Source organism: Haliotis rubra, unplaced genomic scaffold, assembly GCF_003918875.1.
Source record: "Haliotis rubra isolate DU_JTF1 unplaced genomic scaffold, ASM391887v1 Scf123, whole genome shotgun sequence".
NCBI lineage: Eukaryota > Metazoa > Mollusca > Gastropoda > Lepetellida > Haliotidae > Haliotis > Haliotis rubra.
This window is the reverse complement of record NW_025765148.1, coordinates 1,700,969-1,718,334: the sequence shown is the minus strand read 5'-3', so window position 1 is coordinate 1,718,334 and position 17,366 is coordinate 1,700,969. Positions and strand designations below refer to the sequence as shown.

The following is a 17,366-nucleotide window of genomic DNA, read 5'->3' as shown; positions in this document are numbered from 1 at the left end:
TGTTAGATAGCAGTGAAATTATACAATTCATTAACTTTCCATTTACGGTTTAAACGTAAAAAATAATTGATCTTACACCAGCCCCCAAACACACATTTTTAACTGATTGAAAATATTCGACCTTATCTCTCTTAATGTTAACAATTTATTAAATTTATTTAAACAAAACCTGAGATATTAAAGTTGAAACATGTTATTCAGACAGGAAAACATCTGGTTCCTTCACTTGTGGACTTTGTTACAAAACCCGCGTCAGTTTTTGACAAGTTCGCTGTATCCGGATTTATGTGAGTGACACTTCGCAGATCCCGACTTGGCGGGAGAAGTGGTCATCTCACGTTGTCACGAGTGGTCAGTGAGCCAGCACGAGATGGCCATCTGCCAGCTGACACCCGGAAACGACCCGCTCAGAGACTCGGGGTGGACGAGTAGTTTGACCGCCGTATCGATCTCATCGTCAATGGTCCCTCCACAGTAACGCGGATGGTCTTGTCATGGTCCCCCCACAGTAACGCGGATGGTCTTGTCATGGTCCCCCCACAGTAACGCGGATGGTCTTGTCATGGTCCCCCCACAGTAACGCGGATGGTCTTGTCATGGTCCCCCCACAGTAACGCGGATGGTCTTGTCATGGTCCCCCCACAGTAACGCGGATGGTCTTGTCATGCAGAAAGTCAGCAGTGGATTCTTCTCAACAATGTTTCGAGTTTTACATTTTGAAAACCATAGCATGACATTATGGAGCATAATATAAGTGAAAGTTGGAAACCATAGCATGACATTATGGAGCATAATATAAGTGAAAGTTGGAAACCATAGCATGACATTATGGAGTATAATATAAGTGAAAGTTGAAAACCATAGCATGACATTATGGAGTATAATATAAGTGAAATTTGGAAACCATAGCATGACATTATGGAGTATAATATAAGTGAAAGTTGGAAACCATAGCATGACATTATGGAGCATAATATAAGTGAAACCAAATTTGGAAACCATAGCATGACATTATGGAGTATAATATAAGTGAAAGTTGGAAACCATAGCATGACATTATGGAGTATAATATAAGTGAAAGTTGGACCCCAGATTTGATGACAGGGTATATGGAAATATGTGATATAAAATACTATCGGAATTATACATTATTCCATGTCGTAACGTCTATGAGACGGAACGATGATGGTGTTGACAACGCCGTCATCAACATCTTCATTATTGTAGTGGGGTAAAACTGAGACAGTTTGACTGAGATATAACACCATACCAGCTTTTTTTCTGACAGTTTTTGATTTTCCTACGTACTTGGGAATGTTAGTCTGTGTCTCAGTCCCTGAACCACATTATTTTCCCTAGTGCCAAGCCCTCCCTGCAGTGCTATAGCCCTAAATAAAGCAAGTCTAGATTTCCTTAGGTTCTGAATCTCTGGTCTCCCTGGGGCTCCTTTTCAATTTAAATGGGCTTGTTTGTTACTATCAAGATTATATATATTCAGAGACTAAGCATTAGTCTATTGGTAATGTGAGAGACATCTTTGTTTCCAACACCGTCGACGTAAAGATTCAGAATGGCGTGATTCACAATCATCATACTAACAACAGTCGATGCGTTTCTCATACTCGCCAATGTCGGGACTTATTCTTGAGGACAAATATGTTTTTAAGTCTATTGCCTGAATGATAATTAATTCACTGTCAATGATTTTTTATTGATTTTCTCAAAATTTGTGATACATCTGTAACGTCGTAATACATCTGCAACGTCGTAATACATCTGCAACGTTGGGATACATCTGCAACGTTGTGGTACATCTGCAACATGCAGAACTATATTCGATCTCATCGTTCCTTTAAGGTACGTTTAAACTGAAACTGTAAAATGGATAAAAACTATTAGAATTTACCGTGATCTAAGTCAGTGTACGTGTAACTCCACGGCCATTGTGCACCACGAGAATGGTGGTAACTGTTTATATTAAAGCTACACTAATGGTCTGTGCAAACGTACGTGAAATGGAAACTGCATTAACTTGCTTTCAACAGGGTTTTTGATCACAGCCATGTAACGAATGTTTCACTTTGAATTTGTAAGAGATTCTCACTAAAACACCACTTCCATACTGAAATGTTTGGCTAGGGATTTATGGGTAAATATTTCGTTTTCAGCAGTGCGTTGGAAATCCGATATGTGTTCTTGAAGAATATACATACAAAGAGACGGGAGAGTGAGAATGTAGGTGTTGTATAAGCCCTACTCAGACCCCTTCTGAGGGTCGGGTGTTGAGGGGTCTGCCTCAGGGGACAGCCTCACTACTACCCTATGGGAGATCACTCCTCAATCTGAGCCAGTAACCACAGCGAGTGGCTGGTGCAGCTATCGCCTGTCAAGACAATCTGAACGCTGATTGGCCGACGTATGTGAGTGTGGCGTGTTCAATGGGCGATCAGCGTGAGGGTTTCTATGGTGACTGTGAAGGTGATTGGCAGGTGTTGGATCCGCCCCTTCAGCGTGTCATGATGTTATGGTACACGAAAACTTTCAGCACAAACTCCGAATAAGAGGCCGAGTGATCGTGTGTGGAATCTCATGGGCAGACATGCAAACCCGGACGTGAATGAACAATATAGGATTCTACCCTAATCTACGGACGTGTGTTCTGTGTTATAGGGATAGTTTCATACACCCAGGGACAGACACATCGCCACAGTCTCCGCAGCCTTTCATTTGGATTGCAGTAATTGTCCTAGTGTCAGTGGCATACCCGCTACACATTTTTACCTTTGGCCGTGCTTCTAAGTTAAAAGGCTGGCACTGTCAGTTGACCCGCGGGCTTTGATCCCGACCCTCAAGTTGGAGCCTGTGTCACGGCCCGTGGGGTGCGGCAGTGATTGTGAGGGTGGAGCAATGGTGCAGTGCGCTGGTTGTGAACGACCGATCTTGGACAGATTCCTATTGAATGTTTTGGACCGAGCGTGGCATGCTAAATGTGTTCAGTGCAGCGACTGCAAAAGTAATTTGACAGAAAAATGTTTCTATAGGGACGGAAAGTTGTACTGCCGAACAGATTTCTTCAGGTAAGACACTGTACAACTGTACAATAGTAACAGTACATTGTATTGAACTGACACCTCAATATTGATAGACGGAGGGCTTGGGCATTGCCTCGGATGCATTCACACATTTAAGTTAAAAATTGTGTCAACTTTGCATGGCTATTTGATGTAATTTCAACGGCCTCGCATGTCAATACTGCCATGCTTACACTACAATACCCTCTACTCACGTTGTCATGCTAAAATACTTAGACATAAACACACAGTCAGTTTGAGAAAATGTGTCAATATTTTCAATTTATTTTTTTACAATTCTGTTACAGTTTGCTTCACTAAAACAATATTTATTCAAAGTTTTGATTTTATTTCGAACCTGAACGTGAATTTAATTACAGGCTCGAGTGGAGTCGAGAGATAACTATTTGAAATAGTCTTAATTACACACATGGGCTATTTGTATTTTCAATAGAGTAGATTAATTATTTAGCCGGGTCTATTGGGAGTTTATCCATAACTAGTAATAACTCAACACGGTATTTCCTCAAAGGAGGAGGCGTGGATACAACTCGGAGATCGATGCTAAGCTTTGAACACATTGATTACATTTATAGGGTGAGAACACGGGTAGGTAGGTATGTAGGCATTACGAAGATATATGTGCATATTTGATATACCTTTGACAGAATGCATCGTATAAATACTTCCCTGTTGAACTTACATGTTTCATTTAAACATGAGAGCTACTCAAGAGTTTTTAAATCACTCGGTTAAACCAACACATACAGGTTTTCCATTTAATTCATGTTATACCACCTGAACAGACTTAGCTAAATTTGAACATTTTCAATAAAATTGCAGTAATATTCAAACCATTTCCTTGTGTAAGGACCGTATCATCTTACCGGGAAACTTTCCGAGGAGGATACAATATTCTAACATGCCGTGCAGTTGTACAATACAATGTGAACACAACATTTCTACAGCCTATACAATTGTAAAATACAATGTGAACACAACATTTTAACAACCATGCACAATAAAATGTGTGGACTTAAAACAAGGAAACAGTTCATCTAATATTTGTTTTCTATCCAAAGCCCGTTTTGTTGTTAACACAATTGTTTATTTATTTATTTTTATTTTTCAGACGGTACGGAACCAAGTGTGCTGGCTGTACACAAGGTATATCCCCTAACGATCTCGTGCGGAGGGCAAGAAACAAAGTGTTTCATTTAAAGTGTTTTACATGCATGGTATGTCGGAAACAGTTATCTACAGGGGAGGAACTCTATATATTAGATGAGAATAAATTCATCTGTAAAGAAGACTACATCAGCAGCAAGTTTTCAGGTAAGAGTGAGATAAAATGAATGTGTTTATGTTCTGGTTCAGGTTCACCCACATACGAACTCGGGTGTCCATGTCTCAGACTCCTCGCTTACGAAGCATCCCTTTCAGAAATATTCGTTTCATCCGTTTATGTATTTTTCCACTTTTCGTCAATTCCCATTCACAGTCCCCAACAGCCGTTTGATACAAATTGCCGGTAACTGTTCTGTTTGTTAGAAGTTCTCGCAAATTAACTTAATTTTATTCTAGGCGATAATCGGCTCCCATTTTAGCGCGCGGCCATCTAAACCTGTATCTCACGTGCTAATTGGCTCATGTTTAAAAGCCGGATAGAGCGACGCGTGCCGAAACCATTAAATTCAATCACTGCCTCATCAAATAGATAAGTGCCTATATTCACGATTAAAGTGAGGATTGTATACATACCATATAAATAAACAATATCGGATCCGATATCTGTCTTATTACAAAAGATTAGACGCATATTTGTTGAGTTAAAACATAAGCCATAATATTCTTATTGTCAGGGTTTGGGGAAAATGAATAACACCTCATTCATATACAACAAAACAACACGACCGCAGTATGATTCTCACCGAGTCTCGCATATACTCACATTTCTTAGGCGTTGAATGCTTTAATATGAATAGTTCTCAACATTTTTTTATTTTATGTTTGAGGCCTTTTACAAAAGGAATTCTTGTTATGCACAAGTCAAACTTGATTGTTGCTCAGACGGATGATCAAAGCTGTCTATATCCACCAGTTTGTGAGAGGGCGACAGAACGTACTCGGTGATGTAAAACAGTCTCTGCGTGTATCTCGGCCTATGTAAGGCTCTGTGGTGCGCTTACAATGCTCGAAATATTTTTCATAGCCTTGTTGAAATCAAGATGCTAACATACATTGCGGCAGCCGATCAGATTAAACAGGGTGGCGGGGAGGGTTAGCTCCTCTGGATGCTAAATATGATGACTTTATAACAAAACTTCAAACAGGAAAGTGTATTTTTTTCAGTCCGTTGTTCAAAAGACATTGAAATGTCGTCGGGATACCGAGTTAAACAGACCATTATAATGTTCCATAGTCGACTTATTTACTTTGTGTGAAATGAAGCTTTAACTATTAATAAAATGGTGAATATAACCTATTTTTAATTGATATAAATATTGATAACATTTTAGAGACCTCAGAAAATTAGAAGTTCATAATTACAGTTAAATACAAGACAATACTTGGTTCATATCCCCCACGGTCACAAGCGACAACGTTACAATGTCGTTGTCGTTGTCCCGGCGTCTAACCCAATGTGACGGGAGCCAGGGAGAGGAGAACAACTGCGACACCAACAGCCCCCTTCCCCCCTCACTGGCGCGGTGACACCGACGATCGAACTGAAGAACCCGCAACAATAGAACGTGTGTGGACAATGTACTCGGAGCTCCTACAATGGCAAGTGGAGCGGACTTCTGTTAGATTCTTTGGTCAAGTGCTCTCATCGATTGAATCTATTCTGAAATCAGAATGCTGGGCTACCCAGAGGCGCTGTCTGAATATCTAAACGTACAAAATGTCGAAATTCCTCCCTTCTGTTACCATGCCCCGCTCCTAAACCATCCCCCAATCTTGCCATAAGTGCCGATATGCTGTCAAATTAAAGTTGCGCACGGAAAAGAGTTTTGTAATATTTGAAAAGTTTGTAAATATCATTCGCCCATTAAGCAACTCTCTGTCCCATCCTCAGTATCTGCCAGACACATAGTGTGGTTCTGAATAAGCATTTACTCTGCGGCGACTCGTCCGGTTTGAAACGTCCCCATAAGCATCCCTATCGCTAACAATGAGGTACATTGATAACTCATCGACATATTGAACGCCAAATGGATAATACCACTGATAGGGATATGATAACATCGCCACGGTCTGGTAGACCGTACTACTTTCACTACGTTTCCATCAACAGCCCGCAATAGTCACATCGAATAACGCTGACGGCTCACGGATGAAAAATCGAATCTGTTTAAGCTATTAATCAGATATGTTTCTGTTTGGTTTAGTGGAAATACTTGAGAAAAAACACGAGGGTATGTTTGTAGTGTTTTAACATTCGCTGAATAAACATCACAAGTCGGAATTGTTTAGGAGCGCCATATCTGATGCCACTTATACCCACAACATTTAGAACGCAATCACCATTGCCGAGTTCGGTGCAAATCTTGCGTCATAACAATAGGAGCTGGAAAAAAGGGTAATCGTTTCAACTTTAGTCTTTGACATGTTTCATAAATAATGTGACACGTACAAAATTGAATTGAGATGTCTGCAGCGGGGGAAATAATTGTTTTTTAACGAGATTGCGGAAACATTTATCCAGGAACAATAGCAGCAACAATTAGTAGACTGCACATCGTTTAACACAGAGGATGGTTCAGCGCCGAGAGATAGATATCGCAGGGTTGGGGAATTAGGGTCCCGTTGAGTTATCGCGTTCTGTGTTTAGACCAAAGGATACCAAACCCTTAAGTCCTATTTCCAAAACAAACCACGGGCGAGAAGAGCAGGGTGGCCACTGAACCTATGTATACAGCCAGCCCCGTCCACGCTGAAGTCGGTTACAGATGCCATGTGACTGTACGATAAAGAGCATATATGTAGGCTTCAGCTGCTTGTAGGAGTGTGATGCCGTCATACACATAGGGGCCCAGACTACGGGTGGTATCCCCGGCCCTTTTAAGTCCCCCTTCTCACAGCGTTCGTGAATGGGAAACATGTATATGGTGCTTTTACAACTGCAGTGAACGTGTATAGTATTGTTGTATTATGTCTGAGCGACAAATTTACCCGTGTTTTCGCCGCAGCAATGGCTGCCCGTTTCTTTTTAAGCACCGAAGCACGGATAAATAAAATTTTACGACATCTGTGTACAAGTTTGGACAAAGAGATGCATCTATCTCGAGAGTTTAGTTCCTAAACGTTTATGTTACTTGTTGAACGCAAGGGGGTATACTTAGATAGACAACCCGCTGCTTCTCATAAAGAAATCACAGGCCAGTTTATACCTCTGAAAACAATACAGTATCCAGAGATTAAAGTGAACGCTATAAGACGATACGTTATTTTAATGAATCGAGAAATTTTGGACCACTAAATAATATAACTGAAGACTTGAGCACAAACGATGTGCCGCTTCGCCGCTTCCAGTAACAAGCGGAGAACGCAAATAAGGCACTAAAAGTATGTTTATTGAATAAACTTTTAGAAATTCATTTAAGAAAAGTTTTGCAATGGCAGATAATTTTTCTTTGATCTTGGGCAAGGGTAACAGTCATGCTGTGGAAGGTCGCGCGAAGGATGCGCTTCAGGAGATGTATGGGGTGTATCGATGTACGGCTAGATCGATGTTCATGCGATACACCTAGATACCCGCACGAGGTTATTAAACATACATTGTTACATGCATGATCCACCGCGAATATTCACCAAAAGTCAATTACAGATTTCCAGATGCATTTGATTATATTAATTGTCTTGTAAATGAATTTTTCAGTTGATGATTTTTAACTCTTGTAATGTTTATATAATTATTATTTATGTTAAATTGCTTAGAAATATATCAAATTACTTACCGGAAATTGGAAACTATTGAGGAAATGTTAATTTTCACCAAGTTGTCACTTGGATTATACAGCGCGCGTGAAAATATACAGATATGTCAGAATATATATCTAGAAAAATAAGCACCAAATAATGAAACTAAAGCAGGCATTGCGATAGCTATCGACAGATATGTAAACGGTCATGGCAGAAATGCGTAATTCTTGGTTTTTAAAATACTCACCTGTCTAATGCCCTAACGGCTGAGTAACTAGCAGTATCAGACTACTCGCCTTATGATGAACGAGGAGTGAAGAGATGTTCTCATCAAACAAGTGACTTGGGAATATTTTACATATATCCTTCCCTAACAGAATTTTAATGACCGTAGTTGAGGGGTTCCTGCTTCTAGGAGAGCGGCTGGTTTGCCGTTTAGCTGCCCGTAACGGCTTTACAGAACTGACGAGTGAAAAGTGCCATTTACTCTGAGGTTTGGCTCTAAACTCATTTATTTTCCCGATTGGTGAATGTATGTATGTAAATACACGCTACAAATAGCGAGTCTCGTACACCATTTTCAGCTCGTGTCAACTTATCGTTTTCCGTTTTTTGAACGTTTCGTATTTTCTTGTTTTCATTACTATCGCAAATATTACCACGTGTATATTTTTGTTTGATATAACTCTGAAAGAGTTGACTATTATCTAGAGAAAGCTGTTTTATTTTTACATGCTATGGAATTTCATGTTTTTAATTTGATCGAAATTAATACGTTAACCTGTTTTATTACGTAAAACCTACACATTTACTTCGCCTTACCGTTTCACTAAACTTGTTTTTAAAATACCAATAATCAAACCTCGACGGGAGTTCAGTAATTGACGAGTGATCCAAGAAAAGAATCACCTAATTGGTTATTTCAGTAGCTGAAATGCGAAAATTAGTGCAAAATGTCTTTGAAAAATTCATGAGTATTTCAACGTGGTTCTGTGAAATATGGTCCAAGAGAAGATAACACGTGCAAATAGTGAAATTTCTCGCGGATGATCAAACGTTGTCTCAATCTCGCTACTGTGTTAGTCCTGTCCGTGCACGAATCTCTTTCACAACACACTTAACACTCGTTTAATAAAATTAACTTACACAACTCCATCCGCCCATCTGTAATGTAAATTTAATTGGCACAGTAAATTGATGCGCGCGTTTAGAATCGTAATCGGATTGAATGCACCTTGTCACCAAACGCGCTCTAATGTGTAGTCCGTCTCATTCCTCGCGCGTGCATTGAAACGCGCCGCGGCACGTGCGAAAAATGCTATCTTTGCTTCAAATTGTTCCTACATGTATGGCGTCTCTTTTCAAATATCCAGTATGACAGACAATACGATTGGGTTGATTTGTAGCCATTAGTAAACATAGGGGATTCGAAACTATTGATAGCGATCAGCTTGACGACACCTCTCCTATCATAAGTTACTTTGTACAAATCAATAGTTTTTATTTCCCTAACATTGATCAATATCCACTGATATCCACTGATATCTTCGTTTTGTATGATATTCATATATTTGCTTGAAAATCGTCATAATTCAAAACACTTGGACCAAAATGTACCCACATAGTCGCATTTTGATCGACTATGTGGGTACATTTTGGTCCAAGTGTTTTCAAATCGAGCAAAATGTACCCTTAGACTACCAGTCATCTCGTGTCGGTGCTTTTGTTAATGATTCCATGTTTTAGATGCACCCTGATTCCGAAACAACCAATATTATTTAACTGATTGATTATCTGATTACCATTACATCTACAGACACATTTCGACCAGCATGTACAATTATATACAAATACGTAAAACGGTTTAACATAGTATTATATGCTTCACACTCACACATCTAAAACTCGTGGCTGTTTAGATTAACAACTTACTTCAATATCTGTTTATAAAATAACGTAAGCCAAGCGGTGGGTTTCTTATCGCCAACAGCACAATGTTCACTTGTCCATTGCATGAAAAGTTAATGTTTGTTGGAATGACATTTAAGTTGGAGTTATTTTGGAGTTATTTCCTGAGGAATTATGCCCTCAGTACCGCGACCACAACTTCTATTTCACGTCCGTCAACCCGGCCCCGAGACCCGCTGGTCACCTAGAGGCATCAAGTCTATCGGACTCGACCGTATTCTGAGAGATGTCGAGCGAGAATCTTTGAAAGAAATTAAAGATCAAGTTTAAAGAATTCAAAGAAAAAGACAAGGGTTTGTTCGGTGAAGGCTTTGGAGTCAAAATCGTCCTAGGAATGGATTTTCTGATTGATTTCCCATTGAAAAAGGAGCGTCTCACGCGAGCGGGACTTGTTATCGAATTTGATAGGGGAATTGTCTTCCGATATTGGACGGGCCGGACCTGATTTACGCCAACATCGGCCCCTGTTTGCTTTAACCTCTCACGTTTGTTTGTCGTATTAAATTGTCGATTCGTGTCAAGTAGATAATACAAAATCAATGGGTCCATAATGGCCCTGCCTCCGAATTTGTGAGCCCCAATCCCCTCCCCTGGCCCCAAGGCTCTGATCAGTCGTGTCCAAGACGTCTCCCGGACACAGGACTCGGACCACGAATCTAATTACAGGGGGTGTTCACACTCGCCCGACTGGGGGCATTGTTAGCCCTGTGGGGGTTAAACTAACTTGGCCCAAGACACCTTGTTCAACGTCCTTGCTGCTAGGAACAGATTGGGAGTGCAAATGTCAAGTTTAGAGTTGGTTTAAGAACAAGACCTGCATACTTCATGAATGCAGAGGTGTTGGTGGGTTGGGTGTTTAGGGTAGGTTGGGAGGGGGGGGACATAGTGTCTGACGCTGGACACAACAAGACCTAGATTATGGGGAGATATCGATGCGTGTGAGTGAGGGAGTTAGAATTGAAAGTAAAAAATTCAGTAATGTTCCAAATAAGAGCACCGAACAGGAAACATGACATGTGATAATTCACCGTTAAGCTTTAAATAAATGGTTCCAAATTTTCTGCTCATTTAAGGAAACAATCAAACGAAAATCTATTTAAATCCACCATTTTCGTGTACTTTCAAGCCAAAGAATTGCTTTTGTAACGTACACTGTTACTCACTCACTCACACATTGAAAAAACGTGTAATATTTCACTGTATTTGATTTCTGGTTGAACAAGTTTAACGGATTTGATATTGGCGTAGCTCTTTACTAAGCTGTTAGCCAACGCGGCGTAATGGCCGTGTTTCGGCAGTTTATTAAATGAATGGCATCTCGAATGTTTAATTACACATTATGAGAATTAAGCTCTGATAATACTCAGGTACAGATAATGACCGATGTGCAATGTCCATCAAATACGGCTCGTCGTCTCCCAATAGGTGTGTATTTACACTGAAATACACAATCACAGGTAACGTATCCATTAACAGACGTGCCACGTGCGGCCATATTGACAATACACACGGAACTCTCTTACGATTGTCCCACCGTTTTATCTATATCAATATTTGTCTAGTACAGTTTTACCCCCTGTCCTTCCCAAAAGCGGAGAGAGCCAGCTTGCGAGTAACTGTTTGCATTGCCTCGCCATTTAAGCGATAATCTGATCATGTTTGCTTGTCATAGTTGTTGAATGAAACTGAATCCTCGAATTGGACGCTTGTGGAAGGTTTAATTGGTAATTCAAGAGGTTATTGTGAAAATTGTACGATGTTATTACTATAGATAATATCAGTTCGTTGTGATGTAATATTTCTGAAATTACAAAGTCAATTTTAAAGTCATTTTGACCTTACAAATTTTACCGACTTTTGAAACATAAACTTCCATAAAGTAGTTCCAGAAAAAAGTGAATATTTTATTGGCATTGATAACTACCGGGGTCCTCGTGAATATTTCACTATTCTCCCTTTCTGTGTGTTGACAGTCGTATTTCCTCACGTGAATATTTAATTCGTCTCAATATTTTCTTTATTGACCAATTATTGTTATTTGGTTCCGTGACTTCTGCTTTGGGATGCGTCTGCGGTCCTGTGTTTGTTTTCCAGTTCCGGTGAGGGTTTTATTCAAATTCTGTCCCTTAAGACGGAACGGGAATATTTTTCTTTGAGCCTCGGACGACAGCAATGGCGTGCTATAGAGGAAATATTGACTACTCTAGGAGAAGCGCCCCGTCTGTCGGACCAGGATCTCTCGATTTGAATGGCGGACTCTCTCTTTCGACTTTCTGACTCATCCACTCTTTGTTTCGTCGTCATGTTAAACCTTTGTCAAAGGACGAAAAGAAGATCAAAATGACGCCCGTGTTACCTCGTTTCAAAGGCAACTGCTCAGGATTTAAAGAAACTAAGCAAACAAACTGTATCTTACTTTCCCGCCTTTTTCAAAATGTCGTCTGCCCAAATCTCGACCCTTCCCTCGTCTCTATCCAATTATTACTCCAATCTTATGACATTTGGCTGGTCGGTTTGTACCTTATTCAATTTACAGCATCACTTAAAGACAATCATTCATAGGGGAGCCGGTCCTCATTCAATAACACATCGGCCCCTTGGTTCGAGCCGCGGGCTGAAGCCCTGTGGGGTCCTCGCTTCAACCGTCATCAGGCTAACCAAATCTGTGCGGCACCCTCGGGGCGGCAGCAGCAACCGTCAAACTCCATCTGTCGCCGTCCCCGTCTCTGATTTATAAACAAACTTGCATGTTGTGCACATTACATCGATTGTAAATACCTTAGTGCGATATAACGTGCAGATACGACAATAATGTTAGCATGTTAACACACAATCCTAGTCCAGTATCTTTGTAACATCTTAAGTAGATGAGACTGACATGTCATCGCAAAGTATAATCGCAAATGTACTTTTTTCTCATGACTTTACAGGTCCACATTGTATATATGCATATTTATTAGCATTTCCTATTTATTCATATGTGTAAGAGAAGATAATGGGAATGACACTTGTGACAATGGTTTACAGTTTAGATGGTGGATAGACATGCATTACCATGGAAACCTCATTCGAATAGTCTGAAAAAGGACAAAGATAAAACCAGGTCCCTGTGAGAAATGTTGGAACTGGACATTGAAGCTGGGTACGCGAACTCTCCGTGTTGATTCATGCCATCTAACATCCCGTTAACAAGGGACTGTTTTCATACCACCATGGTGTTTGGGCATAAATAATTGAACAGATTTAAAAAGATATTCCGGGTTTTTAGTGACAACTCACAAGTCCGGAGAAGCGATTCTGGAACCAATTGCCATGTCCACGTGCTTCCTTATTGTCATTCTCACACAATTACTTAAGCGACGATGGTAAACTGTGGTTTGGGGACACTGAGACAATAATTTGTGACTAATTTGTCAAATCGTGGACACCGATAACTGGATTTGGACACGATACCGCTCTCAATTCGTCCCAAATTGAACACCTTGGGGGCTTGGTAATCACGTTAGCGCGTAACAAGCATTTCATCCATAGCGCCGGGCAGCACCAAGCGACTAGACAATATATGGCGAACAAGTCAGCTATTTTACTGGGAGTTTATCAGTCAATTTCCGTTCGTTTCTCTTCCTTCTGAAGCTTTTGATACTGTTGTTTGATGCCGCAATCGGTAACGTCATTCCTGTAATTTCGTTCCGTTTTATTTTCCTTGTGATGAACGTGTAATATGCAGTATTACCCTATTTGCGGTTCTGTGTTGTTGCAAAAGTGATCACGATTTTCTAAATTGTTATAAAAACGAATTATGATTTAATGTTGCGCTCATTGAGAACGCAAATTGAAGGCCATGTTTTTCATGGGTATTATTACGTTTGATGCAAGGCTGGCAATTCTGAGTACAAGAAAACTTATTTGACAAGTTCTGTGAACCAAAACCAACAGTTTTAATGATCATTTCAGTCCCAGGGGTGGAATAACCACATGCTTAATGAACAATACCTTTATGTTCATCAAGGAGCTTATGACAAACTCTTTGAAGTCGGACGTCCCTGAAACTAACAAATTATTAACTTGAATGTAGACGAAAAAAAACCCACCCTTAGCGAACCGAGAATATCCGATTGACTGATGTTTAAGTGTATATAACCCTACTGTTTATGGTAGTTTCAGAGAACGATCGATGTTTGCGTTTATATTTTTTTTCTCATCAACAATGCTGTTGGCCTACTTCATTAAAACTTCATGGGTCTCATTAAAACTAACTGATATCTAATTTGCCCCTCTCAAAGGTTGAGACTCGGTCGACACGGGTGAGGGTCTCGTACAATACGGACAAAACGATATTTCAAGATTAGCTTTGATTTGTCTCGTTGAGGGAGAGTTTACGTTAAGTTGTTGTGACACGAATCTTATTTATTATGTATGGTTTGTTTCAGCCGTCGCGCTGTGCTAGGCTGCCAGAGCCTTTGATTTATTCAAACACGTATATCAAAGACACATTTTCTTTAATGCTGCACATTGAATTAAACCAGTGACCTGATTTGTACGAAGACAAAATCTTAGTTGATGTACAGATAAATGGGATTTATGGGGATTTGTACGAAATTAATATATTTTGGGATTTTAAATCCTTTATCTTCTTATAATGCACATGAGAATTAATCTTTATTATTGATCAAGTTTCATTAAACCGAGAGAATTATTTTTTTAATATTTAAAAAAATAAACACTAATTCCTCTCGGGGTGGTTTTATTGGCAACGATCTATTGGAGGGGTATCATGATTATGTGTGTATGGATAATAGCAATAATTATTTGTTGGCATGTTTACAAAATCCTCCTGATCTCCCGCTGTTGTAATTGTCTGTAATCTTCATTCAACCACAAGCATCATTTGTGTTGTACACACACACATAGCAACGCTAAACACAGGCTTTGTTCGCCATTTCACCTTTATTTGTAAACTCGCCGATTAGGGAAGGGAAGCGCGCTGCAAGCTAGAACCACTCACCTAGGGGTCTACCATTAGTTCTCCGTCGGACGCAAAGTGAGAAAAAATATCATACATCGTTTAAGAAATTGAATAGAAATTCGAAAATTGGAATTCATATTGAATAGATAGCACACCGTTAGTGTTATAATTTGTTAAATTTGCGAAACACACGTGTTCAGGCGGTGTAGTGTTCTGTGCCAGATAATAATGTAACAGTTGGTTATGCGATATTTTGATTACAATTTCTCTTCAGTATGATTATCATTTGTGGTAAATCAATTGAAATGTATCGATCTTGTCGAATCATAATTTCCTTCCTTCCTCAACTATCCCGATCGTAATTGTGTTTTTCCTAATTAATATTTTTTTGCTCCTAAGATTTTTTTTTATTTCACAAAACAGCGTGATTTTTATTGAATATTTTAACAAATATTGCCAAATAAAGAGAAACTATTATATTAGCCTTTTAAGCTTCCAAAAAACTCTTTTCCTTTTTGTGTTTTGCAACACGCCGGCTGCATTCTGGGTATATTACCCTCGGTTTCCCGTCCTAGCTGGTATGTGAGTGTCGCTTTACAGAGACGCCGTTAGCTCCACATACTCAATTCAAGCATTAAAGAAAACAAACTTTGAGGGAAGAATTTGCGATACTTTGAGAGTGATATAGTGGAGGCGAGAGAATGCTTTTTACCAAACCCTCCGCCATATTTCACAGTCTGCATCAGCTGGGCCCTGCATCTGTGACAGGCTGCAGCGGATCAGCATCGTGTTCGTCTACTAAAACACAGTCATTGCTGAATAAGTAACATTTTTTTACCGCTCCAGAAAAACGTAACAATAATTCGTGCCCTCGACGTTGTATACGGTGACGCTGGGACAGGCCGGTTGTCACATTCTCTCCATCACAATGACTAACGACAGAAATACATGATTCATCGCCCAAGGACTATTCGCGTGATGTGGTCGAATGGATACAACGCGACTGGATTTCTCGTCGTGTGCGCTGGCCCATTTTAATTTCTATAAAGCCGTGATTTAATATTAAATATACGGCACGTCACTTGCCATGGAGCATACATTCCTTAAATGTTTGGACTGCGATGTTTCAGATGTACAGGATAAACATGAAGATTTACATGTAATATATACCTACAGTGATGTTTACATGTAATATATACCTACAGTGATGTTTAAAAGCAATATGCCACTTGACTGATGATTAGAGGTCGTGTATTATTGATAGTACAAAACATAGGATTTAAAAGCGCTGCTACTGCTATACTATAATGGGTTCCATAAAAGGATTTGCGTATGCTACTTTATATGTATTAATAAACAAGAAGTTTTCTGTACGAACAGGCTTAACTGTTTTGATGTGTTTCTCAAGCTGTGACGTTGGGTGAAATTGTTGCTATTTGTTCAGAACTGAATTGCAGTTCTTCGTAAATCATTGAATTACATTAACTCGCGTAAGCATAAAATTTTAGAGAACACAGTGTTGAGATCTATGCAGAGGGTCGCGCTGTTGCTGATGGTATACGGAGAGTAATATTCAGTTGTCAATTCGGACGATGAAGAGTAGTTGTGGTTTGGGGAACAGCATTCAGTAGATGATGTTGTTGCCAACTCATGCTGTTGATGGTGCTGTTGATCGTGAAGAGATTCAGATTAATCACTGCTTCGGTTGTTTTAGGTTCAGACGGAGAGGACGAGGGCGACCCCGACAGCGGCATCGACACGCAAGGCAACATCTCGGACAAAGACTTCGCTCTGGAAGCCGATAATAGCAAAGAAGAGAAAGAAAATATCATGTCGGGTATTGGGAATAATAACAACACTAACTTCATGAACAATAACAACAACAACAGCAGTATGGGGTCGAACCCCGTGTTGTCCCCAAGCCTCAACAGCCCTGCCCCCATTAAGGAGGAACCCCTCCGACCAGACTCCTGTCCCCTCGACGTGAGTCCAGCATCAGTAGATTCCAATGCTTCTGTGGGTTCGAATCTTGGACTAGACACATCCAGTGGTAATATTAAATGTAACGAAAGTACCGGAAGCGGAAGTCCTCAGAGCGGTACCCAAGGAAGTGGGGTCGGGGGGTCGAACGGCTCCGGGAATAGCGGAAGCGGAAACACACAGGTTGGGGCCAAAAGACGGGGTCCAAGAACCACGATTAAAGCTAAGCAGTTGGAGACTCTTAAAGCAGCATTTGCTGCCACGCCGAAACCAACTCGACATATACGTGAACAGCTTGCTCAAGAGACAGGGCTCAACATGAGAGTGATTCAGGTAAGAGTATGTCTTGCATTAATCTCTTACCACCATCTTTGTATTCCAGAAAGGCCTCGAGTCGCTCTGTTCGGGGGTGACGGGATTGGCATTGTCAGCGCTATTGTCGCGAGTGTCAGCTG

General features: G+C 40.3%; 1 protein-coding gene across 2 annotated transcripts in view; it reads left to right on the top strand.

Annotated features, from left to right (window-relative positions):
• The first annotated feature begins 2,528 nt into the window (after positions 1-2,528).
• LOC124266078 (LIM/homeobox protein Lhx1-like) overlaps positions 2,529-17,366 on the top strand; it is a 58,406-nt gene continuing 43,568 nt past the window's right edge. Inside the window, exons 1-3 of one of the 2 annotated variants that reach the window (XM_046700896.1) lie at positions 2,529-3,077; positions 4,204-4,406; positions 16,646-17,244. In XM_046700896.1, coding sequence (XP_046556852.1) covers positions 2,908-3,077; positions 4,204-4,406; positions 16,646-17,244 — 972 coding nt within the window. In that variant the 5' untranslated portion in view covers positions 2,529-2,907. The remainder of the gene's footprint in view (positions 3,078-4,203; positions 4,407-16,645; positions 17,245-17,366) is intronic. The other variant, XM_046700897.1, reaches the window with a different exon arrangement.